Here is a 16,423-nt window from a genome sequence, read left to right as displayed (position 1 = left end):
ATTACCTAAATTAAGTTCTATGTGTAGTTCCATTACACACATGTTAAACTTTCAGCATTGTCTATAAAAATAATAAATCGGCAAAACGAAACTTAACCTGTACAGATGAATGCATATTCATGTACTAGTATGCAACCTGGGAGTGTAGATACATTGATTTTAATCCTTACTGGATTTCCATAAATATTTGTTAAAAAATCTGAACCAAAAACGTGAGGGAGAAACCCTACTATGGGGGAAAAGCTACTATATAGTAGATTTTCCCCCCGGGGAGAAAGTCTACTATATAGTAGGTTTTCCGGGGGGAAAAGCTACTATGGGGGAAAAACTGCTATACAACATCGGTACATGTAAGAAATTACTTTTGCAAATTTGGCAAAATTAAGAGACAAGGATCAACATTTTATTGTGACGTTTTTAATTTCGATTTAACCTAGTTTCGGTGCGGTCACACTATGCGACTTTGCACCCCAATTACATCCGATTTGCTTCGACACAAATCGTATCGTGCGACTTCTTAAATTGAAAGTAAATAGCAAAGTGTAAAGGTCGAATGAAAATCTGTCGTCCGTCGGATTCTTAATCGACTCTCTGGAGAGAAATGTGACGGCACAATGACTTTATCCTGTACAATAATAATATTGAATATGAATTATTCATTGAAAACGATTGTAGAATTGTACTGTGTCACCACTTCAACCACCGACTTCATTGAAAATCCATAAACAATACAATGAATGATAATGCCCTAACAATAAGTATGAAAAACGTCAGTCAGCATTCGACCTAGCAGAAGATCGTATTTGCTGAAAAAGGTCGCTGTATGGACCATAGAACGTACTGAATCTGTGAAGTTTGAATCAGTTTAATGCAGTAATAAGCTCGTAATTGCGTGTCAAAAATGTTTCAGAATTTATATCAATAGCATTTCACATTTAATACCATTTATTATTAAGGTTAAACATAAAACATTTGAAAATCATTGTACCTCTCAATTTGAGTAAATCCTCCTATAAATGCGGAGATAAAAAAAGAAACAAAAAAATGCCTTTATCATAAGTTTGGGAGACATTGGAGCAGGACAAGAAGTATGCAAATGGCTTTTCTTTGGACATGAAAACAATACTTTGACGGTAAACATTCCTAATATTTTATCACATTGACTCAAATTTGAATTTTAATCAAATATCAACAAAATTGCAAAAAGAAATTTTAAATGCATATAAGATAAGAAACAGACATTCACACATACGTAATATTAACAGAATATGATAATAAATGTAGTGTAAAAGTAGAAGTGCCTTTCACATGATTTCAAACCTGATAAAACATTTGTACAAATGTAATAGGACGGGTCAACAAACAACAATATTTATATACGACTTTATAGAAAAAAAAACAAAAACAAAATGATGATAGCAATTGTAAATTCCTGCCATTATAGACAAAAAATATGTTACTATAAAAAAATTCCTAACAAAAATCCTTATCAACACCACCATGGAAATCATCAACAAAAATCATCCCCCCTCCCCATCCAAGCGTACGGGAACGCTAGCCAACCTAGCCGGGGGAAAGGCCTAGGTTTAATACAAAATCCCTTTTAATAAGAACCTAACACCTAACTTTTAGTTTAAGGGCCGAACATAATGAAAAAAATGATCAAACTATTCTCCTAACGGGTGCAACCTGTTTAATATCATATAATCAATGTTAGAGAAGTGATAAACTTACAGCAAATTAATGCTTAACAAGTCGCAAAGAAACTACAAATTTCGGGGCTTTATATAGCAAACCACGACAATAGAAAAATATAACGTTAAATCTAGTGAATAGACTGTAGGGGTATGACCTTTGACTGTATTTTGCACCACCCGAAAAAGGTTACTTCCGGTATATTAACCAATAGAAAAGTATAAACAAAAACTGGATATTTCCTATAATGATCGAACACGTGTGAAGGATTATTATCGATCTATATGTCAAAACAAACCTATTTATAGTATCCACGGAAGTAGGTATATAAACTAGAAACTCCCAAATATTATTATAAACAAAAGTAGGGGCATATATAGGGAAATTCAATATATAGAACGTGAATTTAACCCATTCCTGCTACACAAATATAAAAGCGTGTGACAATATTATTCAGACTCATTCATGTTTTTGACTAGATTCGTATTGAGAATTCTATGAAATGGGATTAAATGTTTCTAAACAATATGTATACCCGGGTATGAAAAGAAACATTTTTTTTTAGAATATTCACAAATGTGAAATGAAATTGAAAAATCACGTTGATAATTTGCAACTTAAATTCAACCAACCTGGCATTAACTCATAAAAAAATGAAGTTGTTTAAAAAAATGTGCCAGCTGTAAAAAAAAAAAATCATCTGGTGGATGAATGATTTAGAATTAAATCTTCAGAGTGAGTTTATCGTTATATTGATCATTCATCTCAAAATCTCCAAGTATATCCAATCTGTCGACAAATGTGTATGAGAGTTTGTGTACATGTAAGGAGCTCTTTCCACAGCTAACTATGATTAATGTGTTGTTTTTAACCAAGAACCATGCGTTTGACTTATACATACAATAAATCGTACAAAAATAAATACATATATAGTAAGTAAAATGAAAAAAAAAACCATATGTACCCTACTGGACGTCAGATAACATTGATATGAATATTGTATATCATATTGTAAATAAATAACCGAGAAAGAAAACCAATAATACAAAAATATAGACAGGTCAGTAGATTGGGTCTACCAGTGCCTGGAATAAAAAATAATGATAAGATATAGTTTAAGAAGACAGATAACATACAATCATATGGATATTGGATGTCAATTTTAACATTAATTGATATTGTTATATTAAATAATTAAGTACAATGTTTACCTTGATCTGAGTTGGGGATTCCTAAAATGTAAAAAATCGAATTACAGATAAAATGTAGTTTAACTAACAAAATAACATACACATAAATTTTAAATATCAATTTTAACTTACTAATTAACATTTATGATGCTATTATGATTAATTATTAATAAAAAATGTAAAACTTTCTCTTATAAATCAATGTTTTACACTTACGACATGGCAGAAGCAATATTATTATAATAATATCTCCATTTCTTTTCACGATTAATATCTTATTAACATTTATGATGCTACTTTATTTAATTATCAATAAGAACAATATTTACCTTGATGTGGAATATGATTTTCTTGTTCCGTATAATTAATTTGGACCGACTGACCATCCATTGCACAACTGTATTTGATCTTTGGGTCATATTCTGTGATAAACTGAATCCCACTGGCCACCTCTGAAAATGTTTAATAGTCAAACCACATTAAGTACTTGATTAATTTTTTTTTTAAACCGTGTATTTCATTAACCATACGATGAAAGAATAGTTCGCCTTAAGAGCAAAATATTTAATCAAAATGGCAACCTTCAGCTCCAATGCATTGTCTGCTCCATACGCACTGCGCCACGATGTTGCTTTCTCCTTCAATTTCAATCCCGCTGTTTGAAAACTTGAAAGCATCGTGCTCACACGTGACTGTCACGTGGGTTTTGTTATGAACAGCAGATGCTTTAAAATCATCCTCTACAACAACGTATTGTTAAATGTTACGTGTGTACATATACTCAAAAAACATTTCCAATTGCCTAGCTGTTAGTTATCATGAAAATACTTACGACAGCTATTATCAGCAGTTGTGTACTAATACAGATATTTTTGAAATCTTGTGATAAATTATTGTTAAAGATATGTTAAATTTTCTCTTTTTGTAGTCTTAAATGTTTCAGTTTTTTATAGCATTTTTTGTCAGAAATCTTATAAATCAATGTTGTACACTTACTGCATGACAGAAGCAATATTGTCAAATAAATCTCTTCATTTCTTTTCACGACCATCTTATTTTCAGAATGTTTCGTTTGGTTGAATTTCATGCAGAACTGTAATATTTGAGTTTCTCTTTGGTACTTGAACGAAACAGAAGAATCTGGTGCGCATTTGGGTTCTTCGTTGGGACTTATACTGCATTGAAGAAAAGTATTGCTTTGTTGTTGCCGCAGAATGACCTCAATTATTTGGCTAGTGTTTGCTTCTAGCTTGATATCTTCACAAATTGTGTCTCCAGCACAAATCTCCTTAATAGATTCATCAGGAATGGACACTGACGCACCATTTCCTGTAAAAAAAAAAATCCAAAAAAATTATTAATTGCTTTTTAAGCAACATATCACTGATTCCTTTGAGACATATTAGGTTGAAATATTTTTAAATTCTCCACTTTCAAAACCATTTTCATGAAGACTAGTTGACATATCGTATCACGGTATACATGTACCTATGGAGGGTAATCGTGTTCAAAAATCCAGACATGTAAACTTGTAAATCCGAATATGCAATCGTGTTGATGTGTGAGCCTGAGCATGAATATGTGTAATTCTGATCGTATAACCTATAAAACTCGGGCATAAACACGTGTAAGATTTGACTCAGCTCCTTCGCATGATGCACATTTTGCAACTTTATTGATTACATTAGTTAATTAAACCTTCAACTTTGCACACTTTCAATCCGTAGTTTCTGCGTTTGTAACTTCAGGCTCGGCAATAGCACATCTGACATGATAAAAGTTGACAAATAAGTTTGTCGAATTTTGACATGACCTTATATGGCAACTGCCTTGCTGCGGGAAAAGGCATGCCGTAACCGCCGGACCGGAATGAACGAAAAATAAACATAATATTCAGCTTAACTGTTGCAATAAGCTTTTAATGAACGACACCTTTTCTATCGAAAACACCGGTATTATTTTTAGAAAAAAAAAATTGAGGTATGATTGAAACTGGACCAAACAGAAAGAGGTTCATGTAGAAAAAAAAATCGTTGCCGATGCGCTAATTTCCGTAATATAATTCTCATGGAATTATAAAAGGAAATGCCTAATATCTTATATATCTCTAAAAAAAAATTGACATGTAATTTAAACTGGAATATAAGTAAATGCGTACTCTTTTCTAGAAATGAGACGGATCAAGAAATTTCCTAAGGGGGTAAATATATTTTGAGCGGCATGGGGTTCGAAGACCGCCGTGAGGTCCCATGTAACTCCATTGCTTCTGAATTCTAAGAATTTTGAGAGTGAATTTTTAACCGGGTTTCCGATTATTGAAATAGCAAAAATTGCAGACGGGTGAGTGGCTGTCAAAAAGGTACCCTTATTGTACCGATAACTCCTCGAACAGTTTTCAAGATAGGAAGTTGTTCTTTTGCAGATCATTTATACGTATATATCAGAAGTATGCAAATTGCTAGGATTTTGATTTCTGATTATTTATAAAAATATCAGCTGTTGAACTTAGTCATTTTTGGGCAAAAACATTGCATATAGAGTACCCCATTTTTACTCTTGTTATTTTTCTGAATTAGTTAGAATAAACTACCTGCAAGGATTTGGTAATTTTTCGCGGAAAAATTTATGTTACTTTACATGTATTTATACCTTTTGTTGTTGTGTAAGTGAAAGATAAATAATAACACAATCTTCAATAATAATATAAAAAACTAGCGCATATTTTTTGTGCGCCGTAAATTGAAGTTTTACTATGGGAGGCACTGTAGCTCAAAGATCGTCCATCTGTATTTTTAGACAGGGAGCTATACAGACCTGCAGCTAGTTCACAAGTGGCTGTAAAGCTGTATTATACTAGCTCTCCAGAAATTTTTTATCAGCCAACTTCACAAAGTGAGTCTGTATTGAACCGACATTCAGGACGTCATACTCAATCCCGTAATAATTGCTTAAAATGTTTTTTAAAAAATGTCAATTTTTACCTGCATGATAGGCTTTTTTTCTATATATTGCCGACAATGCAAAGAAACATTTCTTAAAATAATTTATACACATTTTAATTTCACGACAGTTAACCTTATCTTTGGAATTTTTATTCATTTTTTTAAAAGAGGGTGTCGCTTCTTATGTATCATATTACCGGGTAATCACAATCTCAAAACCAATGTTTCTAATTAAATAGTTTGTTTTTCTTATCGATAACTTTGCAACTCAGCTGACGGACCCCGTGTAATTTTTCGCGTGGAGGGGGGGGGGGGGGGTCTTGACACAACTTTGTGGTAGCGATAAGGATGCATTTGGAGATTTTTTCTTAATTCAGCCGAGGCCTATACTTTAACAATTTGTTGCATGTACTCTAATAACAGTGGCGTCGGAAGCAAATTGAAAGGGGGGGCCTAAACTAATCATGAAAAATATTGAATTCCCATAATCATGAAAATTCTAATCCGGGGGGGGGGGGGGGGTATACCAATAACTCCAATCTTACCTGCCCAATTCCCCCCCCCCCCCCCAAATCATGAAATTCCTAATCCGTGGTGGTGGTGGTGGGGGGGGGGGGTGTGGGTGCTAGTATACCTACTATGACTTTAATTTTCAATATCACTATTAATATTTCATTCTCTTTAATGTCTTTTAAGGAACACTTTTGTTTGTTGCGAGGAAAAAGTAGGGGGGTAGATTCCTCCCTGTTGCTATGTTCCTAATGGTTAGGTCTAACTTGGCAAAAAAGTGGGGTGGGGGGGCTAAGTCCCCCCCCCCCCTAGCCCCCCTCCCAGTTCAGACGCCTATGAATAAAAATGCGTATATATCTTTATACACGTGTATTCAAACAAAGTCATTAATTAAATGTATTTTTTTCAGTTCTAAGAGGATATCTGAAGCCGATCGAATTCTTTACTCGCATCTTTTATACATTCTCTTGATAAAATGTACACCAATCTCATAATTTAATTTTCCGAAAAATAATACTCTATGAAATGTTGTTATCCAGAGATAACATGATTATAGGCTTACCTAATTTTTTTTTTTTATTTTAAAATATTCAGTCCCTATTCCGGCGATAACGGCATGCCTTTACCTGCAGCTAGCCTTTTTCTCTCAGTGACGTCACTGTTTCCATATAAGGTCATGTCAAAATTCGACAAACTTGTAGACTTTACATTTGTCAACTTGTATCATGTCAGATGTGCTATTGCCGAGCCTGAAGTTACAAATGAAGAAACTACGGATTGAAAGTGTGCAAAGTTGAAGGTTTAATTAACTAATGTAAACAATAAAGTTGCAAAATGTGCATCATGCGAAGGAACTGAGTCAAATCTTACACGTGTTTATGCCCGAGTTTTATAGGTTATACGATCAGAATTACACATATTCATGCTCAGGCTCACACATCAACACGATTGCATATTCGGATTTACAAGTTTACATGTCTGGATTTTTGAACACGATTACCCTCCATATGTACCTATTTACTGGCTATGATCAAATACGATAGAAAGTTTATTGTCACACAAAACAGCATTTATTTATCGAGACTGAGCCGAGGTAAATAGTTGTCTTCGATGATTATTATATATTAGTCTTAATTATTTATTTTTATCATCTATTTTTAAGTTATTGTTCCTTAAATTTGGGCAGTGCATTTATATATGTTTAATGTTTTACAAATTTGTAGAAATAGTTAAAATAAAAACGTATACCCAATGATTTGAGTATATAAAATACCTGTTAAAATTTATACCTATATGAATACACACGTCATATGAATAACCTGTATTAATTTCAGAGGTAATCATATTCACTTGCAATATTCAATAAGATCATGTTCGTTTTCATTAATAAAAAAAATCGCCGGTATTACCAATAATAATAATTTAACTTATATCTTTATCATTCTATTACTTTCACTTACACAATTAAGAATAATTAAATTTCTAAGACGCGCCAGGCTCGCTATTCACAAACGCAAATCTCGATTTTATTGTGATAATTTCGTACACTACCCGATTGTACTATTGTATACTAGTAAAAGGAACAGAGAATGAATAATATAATAGACAAGATTACCATTTTTTCCTAGTATGCCCAAAACTATCCCGGCAATTAATGGAATCGCTGGCCTCATAATCGTTCTGCTTTTATCTACAGATACGATGTTAACAAAGATGTTGTGTACATGAAGTCCAAATTACATATGTTATGTTCATTTGAATCGAAAATAAAAAAAAAAATAAATGGGATTTTATCTGACTACATTGCATTTTTAGATTGAAATACGTCATATCTACAAATACATTTATAAAAACCCAGTTTTATTTTTAGGATCATGTAATTTAACAAATAAAAGAGTTATCTTTCTTTATCATAGACTATTGAAGGTTTTACAAACATGTTTTACATACAGTGCATGACAAATTGACACGGTTTCCAAATTTTCGGAAAAGTTTTTCTGTTTTTAAATTTGGAGAAGATAATAGTAAATGGATACATATTTAGCAGTAATTGTAGAAAGTGCAATAATTGCTTTCTAAACAACGTCCATTCCATGTCAGATGTGCTATTGCCGAGCCTGAAGACACAAATGCAGAAACGACGGATTGAAAGTGTGTCGAGTTTAAAGTTTAATTAACTTATGAAAACAATAAAGCTGTAACATGTGCATCATGCGAAGGAACTGAATCAAATCTTACATTTGTTTATTGCCCTAGTTTTATAGGTTACACGATCAGAATTACATATATTCAGGCTCACACATCAACACGATCGCATATTCGGATTTACAAGTTTACATGTCTGGATTTTTGAACCATAGAAATACTACATATCAAAACCCTTGACTCGAGAATATGCTGTAGGAAATCTTTGTTTTCAAAATGATAGTTTAAAAATGAAAAAGAAAACACAGCCAATAAATAATACCGTTTCATGTTAGTATGTCCCAAAATAATACGACCATCATCAAATACTTCATTTTCCAGCGATGATAACACGGTTACGGTCACTTAGGATTGCGCACACGACCTAAAAAAAAGATTAAGATTCATTCGCAGTTGCAGTTATCTAGGTAACAAGTGCAAGATAAATCACATGAGTCGGCGATTTTATCAATTTTTGTAAATAAATGAGAAACAGGCAAAATCTTACCAGTGAGCGACAGGATGGCAACCAGTTTTCTAGATTTTCTTTATTTCGCTATCCAACCGACATTAAACATCAACTCCGTGGTGTTATTTTATCAATTCCTCGCATTTATTTGCCTAAAATTATCCTTCAAAATCATTTTAAATCCATTTCCATCATCACATACTTAATTTTCCAGCGATGACAACACGGTTACGGTGTTATATAGTGCCTTTTCCCCCTAGCCATCTTTCCCCCCTGGAAAAATGGCTATATAGCAGTTCTTCCCCCCGGAAAAATGGCTATATAGCAGTTTTCCCCCCACGGAAAGCTGACTATATAGTGGGCTTTCCCCCTTTTTATAGCCAGATTACCCCCACGGAAAACCTACTATATAGTGGATTTTCCCCCATTTTTACTTTCCGGCCATGTTTATTGCGGACCATTCGTGACAATAATTTGCAAAAACTGATATGATAGTAATTTCTCACAAAAAAGGATAATTATACCATTTATTAATACCTAGAATAAAATACATGGTTTTTCAACCCCAAATATGAACTAAGGCATGCGCCTTCATAACATGCATGTGTCACCATCGTTTATTTCACCTGTTCTCACCCCTTTTTGCAACACCTTTTACACGGATTTCGGAATACCTTGAATCTTTTTCATCTAATCGATGCTTATCTACAGTTTTGACTTCGACGTTATGAACATGTAAGAACACATTTGAGTGAAATACGCCGGTTTGGAAACGTATTACCATTAATGTATAAGCTTCTCCCAGGGAACTAACTGACCAATCTTGACTTAATTTTGTAGAGGAAGGGAATAAAAAGTGGAAATGTATCACTCCCTTCGTCCAAAAGGCCATCAATTTTAAATTAATACCGCTAGAATTGACGATCTTAAAAACAATTACTAGTATATATTTCTTCTTCTAAATATCAAACGGGAGACAGGATGCAATGATATGATGAGAAACTGAAATGTTTTAGTTTTACTTTGATTGATGGGGTTCTAAATCATGGTTAAGGGGTATTTTAATTATGTATTAAAAGCATGTGTAAAGTTAGTGTTCACCATTTCGTTTTAAAGTTACGCATATTCATATTTTAAGCACATTTCTACATGTACGAAACGCGAGATATTATGAAGTAAACATTTTAAAAAACAATGAAATGTCTTCACAACCAGAACAATGTCGGTATCTTTACTGGTTACTTTGGAAAATGTGAAATGGAATCTGAACTAACTTTATGTTTATATTGTCACTCACTATTTGCTAAGTTTTCCCTTTTTAAGTTTGCAACGTGATTTATAAATATACAATTTTGAAAACGATGCTATATAAATCAAGATATATACGATTCCATTACCTAAAAAATTTATACTATTTGTTTCATATTTTTGCAATAAAGATTTACTTGTGTACCATATTATTTCTTCTGACAATTAAACAAGGGTAATTAAAAAAACAAAAAAACAAAAAAAAAACAACCAAAAAAACAACCAACACATATATTGTGATGAGCTGACTTTTTTTAAATATAAGCTTGTTCTGCTTATCAACTAACAAGTAAAAAAGTCGTATATGCGCTTAGGTTGGTTATTTATTTTTGATTTTCGGTTTCTCCTTTTATGAATAAAAGTTCATTGGTTTATTTATCGAATTATTTATGATATCATTAGTCATCTTAAAAATTGATTACATGTTTTGAAAAATAATGAATTTTACGCGCGTACCTTTTTAAAAAAAATTGTTTGTAAATTAAAAAAAAGCAGCAGAATTAAAACGTAATTTTCAATCATTTTGATAAAGATATATATGAGTGAATGTGTATTTTTTAATGATGTTTTTACTTTTAAATGACCGTAAAAATATGTTCATGTGTTCATCTATAGTTTTTGAGATATGGGGCCCTAAAAAATACATATTCTTTATAATTGGATTTCAAACATCGGGTTCAAAAACAACAAAGGCTCCTAACCTGCATGGGGGCTTAAATTTTCAGTGTCATCTACTAGTGGTATACCACTATCACTGTGAAAATATGGTTAATTGATCATCTCTAGAATTTGAGATTCGGGTCCCCACTTATAGAACACTATTCAATCATTATAATGGGGTTTTAAACATCGGGCCCTGAAACATCAAGGGCCCCTACCCTGAGGGCTGAAATTTTCAGAATCATCTTCAAGTGGTAAACCACTGCCACTATAAAAATATGGTGATATGGTCATCTCTAGTTTATGAGACATTTGACCCTAAACAATATGCACTATAATTATTATAATAGGATTTTATAGGATCGGGCTCTGAAACATCGGAAACAAAATTTCTCTAAAACAGAGGTTTACCCTGGATGAAATTTTCACAAACAGACAAACAGTCTGATAAATTTATCAAGAAATTCTAAAAACATTCTCGTTTAATACAATTTCAGAACACAGAATTATGCATATAAGTGTATAACTTGTAAAACTTTTTTCAATAAATTACCTAAATTAAGTTCTATGTGTAGTTCCATTACACACATGTTAAACTTTCAGCATTGTCTATAAAAATAATAAATCGGCAAAACGAAACTTAACCTGTACAGATGAATGCATATACATGTACTAGTATGCAACCTGGGAGTGTAGATACATTGATTTTGATCCTTACTGGATTTCCATAAATATTTGTTATAAAATCTGAACCAAAAACGTGAGGGAGAAACCCTACTATGGGGGAAAAGCTACTATATAGTAGATTTTCCCCCCGGGGAGAAAGTCTACTATATAGTAGGTTTTCCGGGGGGAAAAGCTACTATGGGGGAAAAACTGCTATACAACACCGGCTTTGTTTCCGTTGTACTATAGTCTGCAAATGGTAGTAGCCAATTTTAGACTGTATTAACCAAGAGCTTTTTATACAGCTATATAAGGAAATATTAGAAATTTGAAAGCTTAAATTTTTGAAAGGTTAAAGTAAATCTGATGAATCATTGACTATTCAGTCTCCCTAACATACACGTAGTCCGAAATATCTGCCGTTTTCATTGCGGTTTTTTTTTTTTTTTTTTTTTTTTTTTTTATAAATTCCAGTTTTTCTGGCAAATAAATCATTAAAATCGTTAAAAAGCAAGGTAAACATTGTCTAGTGCTAGTAAAATTCTAATAATAAAATTAAATTGTATGTCATAAATATATGCGTTTTATAAATACGATTAACCGATAGGAACGAACAAGTACTAGTATCAACCAGTTAATTTAGTTCACAGTTCTGCGATCGATCACCCTATTAGATAAATATAATAATACCATGTCCATGTACCTTTAGCTTACACCTGTTAAATATTTGATGAGCTTCCAACAGAGTGTATGTGACGACAGTTATCAATATCCATACGTTGACCAATTTAAGAACACAATACAAATCTCAACCACGGACGTTATTAACGAAGGTTTATTATTGACGGATGAGAAAAGAAATGCAAGCAGTTATTAGGTTGTCGCTGACTTTCTGCACGGCAATCGCGATACATGCCCACGCTAAATATACATGTATTGATGTACAATGTATCCAAATGTCAAATATGAAAGCAAGTGACAGTTTATAGAGTTACAAATAATTTTTTTTTTATTAAATTCTGAATTAATTTAATCCAGAAATATACTCAAACACGAATTCCGATAGTTGAAATGGTAGATGAATTACTTGACAATGATGGATGATGGACAGGACTCGCATCAAAATTATTGTGTCAGAACGCTCCTTAACTTTTTAGAACATACAAAAGAGAGAGAGAGAGAGAGAGAGAGAGAGAGAGAGAGAGAGAGAGAGAGAGAGAGAGAGGGTGGGTGGGTGTGCGCGCATGCCGCCAAATGACATTTATATGTATTCTGTTCTGTACACTGGCTACGCTTATTTTTATACCCGTAGTGGGATTGGGTTGGCTTTCTTTTTTAAGTGGAAGGAATATAGGCCAATTAACAGTTTAAGATATACAAGTTAGTTTAATGTCATAGCAACATGTACCGAGTGATAGCCTTGAAATCTGGAATCAAGACATGTACAGTTTTCTTTTAGATCTGCAGATGATTTTATTTTTTGTAGTTCTGCTAAACGTATTTCATCTCACAAAACCCAAGGGAAATCAGAAATAAATGTTAATAATTAACAAAAGAAACGAACAAAGAAATGCATGGTATTGCAGTGATATCGTAAATAAAAAAAAAAAAAAAAAATCCGTTTCTCGTCTTTTGCTCCCAATATATTTACAAATAATATTTCCAATTTCGAAGTATTACTTTGAGAAAAATTCTTTAAAAATATCCATGTGTCAGACTATATTTCATTATCTCTCCAAAAAAGATGTTATTGTCTAAATAACAGGCGTTTTCTTTGTACGAGGGTTAATGAAAAATACTTACGTGTATAGGCAAGATCACTGTCTGTATGGTATGTATTTTTTAAATATAATTTTAAGTCATAACTGACACATTAATATATAAGCACCGACATCTATTTCATTGAAATACGAAGTTTCATTCCACTTAATGAATGAAAAAGTATTTTTGACATTTTGTCACCACGGAGCACAATAACGTCCAAAACATGACGTCAAGATGACGCATGCACAATTTTAAAAGATCATTGCAAAAAAAAAAAAAAAAAAAAAAAATCCCCGCTAACGTGGGTGTCCAAGAATATCTGATACCATTTGAAATTCAAATAATTTAAATAATATTTGGCCAAAACATGTAAATTGTAACTCAGATAAAAAGTATAATCGTTTAATTTTATCCAACAAGAAAGTTTATGGAAAAAAGGTGTCTTCATTGAATTATGATGTCACAAAATTGCATCATATTTCTTTGGTGGAATTGATTTTTTTCAAGATGAATCCGACAAAAGAGAAACCATCTTCCTTAAATTTTTCAAACTTTTTTTTAAATAAATCTAGATATAGTTGTACGATTTATGAATTAACTTCCCAACACAGGCACGTAGCATCAGGGGGGGGGGGGGGCAGACATAATAAAATGAATTATAATGGGGTTGCCCCCCCCCCCCACTTTTTTGGAAGGAAGTAAAAAATATTGATATGAAAATAAGGAAATGAGGAGTCAAATTGAAGTTACCCCCCCCCCCCCCCCCCCCCCCCCCGCGGATTAGGATTTTGAAAATTTTCGGAAACTTTAAATTTCCTTTTTTTTTTTTTGCTTGTCAAGATTTTTTGGATGGGTCTGCCCCCCCCCCCCCCCCCCACTTTCAAAAACGATGCTACGTGCCTGCAACAAGCAACAAATTCTGTTAATACTGAGAAGATTTGAGAAAATGGGATCCTTAGAGTGGTTATTGTGAGGGATTTTACTCAACAGTTGCAATTGTGTTTTTAATAATAATGTTTAATTTGCCAGAAACTTATGATTCGAATGTTTGTGAAATGTGTTGAGTGAAAATTTACATCATATAAAGCTATGGAAATGCCTTTGATTTCTGTTAAATAAATCTAATCAAAAGTTATTGAAACAATAAATGGTATCCGATATTTCGGGAAACCCTGTATATTTTTTCTGCAATGTCGCCTTCTTCACATCCCGTATGAGTCACCAAAGAAAGCATTAAATTGTTTCATTATTTACGAATATTATTTTATCTTTCTAACTTCTAACTGTTTAAAGCAATATGAGCTGTATTTTTTTAGAATTTTATTTTGCTGCAAAAACCTGCTTGTATGATAAGTCTTCAAATAACTATATTTACATCTAGCAAGCATAATTTCCACTATTTCCTACGGAAACTTATAGTTAATTCATAGCACTATTGAAACAGCCAGACTGAAATCTACACGCCCTATTTATCGATTGGTCGAAATCTACAGCGACTGAAAGTGGCAGGACTGAAATTGACACGCCCTGTTTATCGATTGGTCTGAACCTACAGCGACCTTAGTAAAATCCATGACTGCACGAAATAATCATGACGATGCCAGACTCAAAATCTCACAGGAGACGAATTGGCTGTTTCTTTTAGCTAACGCGGGTTATGTATTTTCCCTGCAATGCCGCTACCTTCATATCATATCCCGAATGAATCACCAAAGAAAGCATTTTATTGTTTAATAAACTTTTATGATCATTAATTTTTGTCAAAAGAAATATTTCTCTTCCAAGGAATATATAGCAAATCAATTTTTGTACAGGACGACAATAATTCATTTTTGCTCCAAATAAGGCTTCTGAACGGCATTCTCCACAAAAATATGGCTAACAGAAATTTAAAAACCGTGTAATTTTTGTCATTTTAGCAGAAAAGAACATTTTAGTAAAAGAAAATTTCAACATGAAAAATGCAGCTCATATTGCTTTAATGTCCAAAAGCACAGTCCCCCCCCCCCCCCCCCCAAATGTATTAACTAGCGAATAGGCCTATCTTTCGACATATATTATTTTATATTACCGTATATTTCCAGTAAGTTAATTTGATAGGTAATTTATTGACCATATCCAGGCTGAATGTGAATACTAAATTGTATAATACAATCAATGACTCAGTGCAATCGTAGTACTGTATCGCATTGCATAGAAACAGTACTACTTCGTTTTGTTCATGTACTTTCAAGTGCATTCTTAAATCACAGAATTGCTATGTTTTACATGCATGTATGACCATGTAATAAGTTGTCATTTAATAAAATGCAATAAATGAAACATTGGCTTTGCAAACTTATATAACAGAACAACCATTTATGACAATTTTACTTTGAATACAAAACTTACAACAAAATACATAAACACTTTAAGTTTTTTTTTTTTATAATTAATTAATTGATATCACACAAATAGGTCAAACTTGGAAACGTTTTCTTCAATGTTCATCTAATAACAATGATTTTTTTTATCATTATATTTAGGTAGCTAACTTTACAACAAAACCCAATTTAGCCGAAAACTATCTTATCTGATTCCCTTTATATTTCGACATCAAATTTTCTATGAATCTATTATTCATTGGTTTCCGACACTGTCTTTTCCAACAGTCTGAACGAATAAATGGATACGATGGTAACTTAATCTTTTTAAATTCAATTTAATCTGATGTATTATATACCCTTCATAGATGCATGTTTAAGTAGAACTCTTTAATAAAACATGCCTTAAAAACAATAACTAAAGGTACATGCTAAGGCGTATGCATGATTAGTTAAGCCGTTGATAGAATAAAATGTCAGTATTTTAACAAAATCTCCTTTTTATAATTGATTTGAATTCGTAAATGGAGTTTTAGCAACTTTATGTTCATTTATCAAAATTCAAAAAAAATTCTTTCAATCAATGTAGATGAAGATAAAATCCCGTAATTTCTTGACAATTTTGAATCACGGTTTTAACAGCATTGTGTTTCGTTCCATAACGAACGCAGA

At 32.5% G+C, this 16,423-nt stretch overlaps 1 protein-coding gene across 1 annotated transcript; it reads right to left on the bottom strand.

Moving 5' to 3' along the window:
• Window positions 1–922: 922 nt before the first annotated feature.
• LOC105344322 (uncharacterized) lies at window positions 923–9,455 on the bottom strand. Its single transcript, XM_034467856.2, has 8 exons — window positions 9,030–9,455; window positions 8,805–8,906; window positions 7,953–8,027; window positions 3,882–4,214; window positions 3,467–3,625; window positions 3,215–3,337; window positions 2,907–2,927; window positions 923–2,780 (listed from the first exon to the last, which is right to left on the bottom strand). Exons 3-8 carry the CDS (start codon window positions 8,008–8,010, stop codon window positions 2,671–2,673), a joined length of 804 nt encoding a protein of 267 aa, XP_034323747.2. The 5' UTR covers window positions 8,011–8,027; window positions 8,805–8,906; window positions 9,030–9,455; the 3' UTR covers window positions 923–2,670.
• Window positions 9,456–16,423: the final 6,968 nt, after the last annotated feature.

This window comes from Magallana gigas, chromosome 6 (assembly GCF_963853765.1).
Source record: "Magallana gigas chromosome 6, xbMagGiga1.1, whole genome shotgun sequence".
NCBI classification, from domain to species: domain Eukaryota; kingdom Metazoa; phylum Mollusca; class Bivalvia; order Ostreida; family Ostreidae; genus Magallana; species Magallana gigas.
The sequence above is the reverse complement of the archived record's forward strand: the minus strand, read 5'-3'. Positions and strand labels throughout refer to the sequence as shown.

Excerpts from the sequence above, each read along its gene's own strand:
- LOC105344322 (XM_034467856.2), bottom strand. The coding sequence starts at position 8,010 with ATGAGGCCAGCGATTCCATTAATTGCCGGGATAGTTTTGGGCATACTA. Across the intron at positions 4,215-7,952 it reads GGGCATACTAGGAAAAAATG|GAAATGGTGCGTCAGTGTCC; the intron begins GTAATCTTGTCT and ends TTTTTTTTACAG. Across the intron at positions 3,626-3,881 it reads AATATTGCTTCTGTCATGCA|AGGATGATTTTAAAGCATCT; the intron begins GTAAGTGTACAA and ends ACGTTGTTGTAG.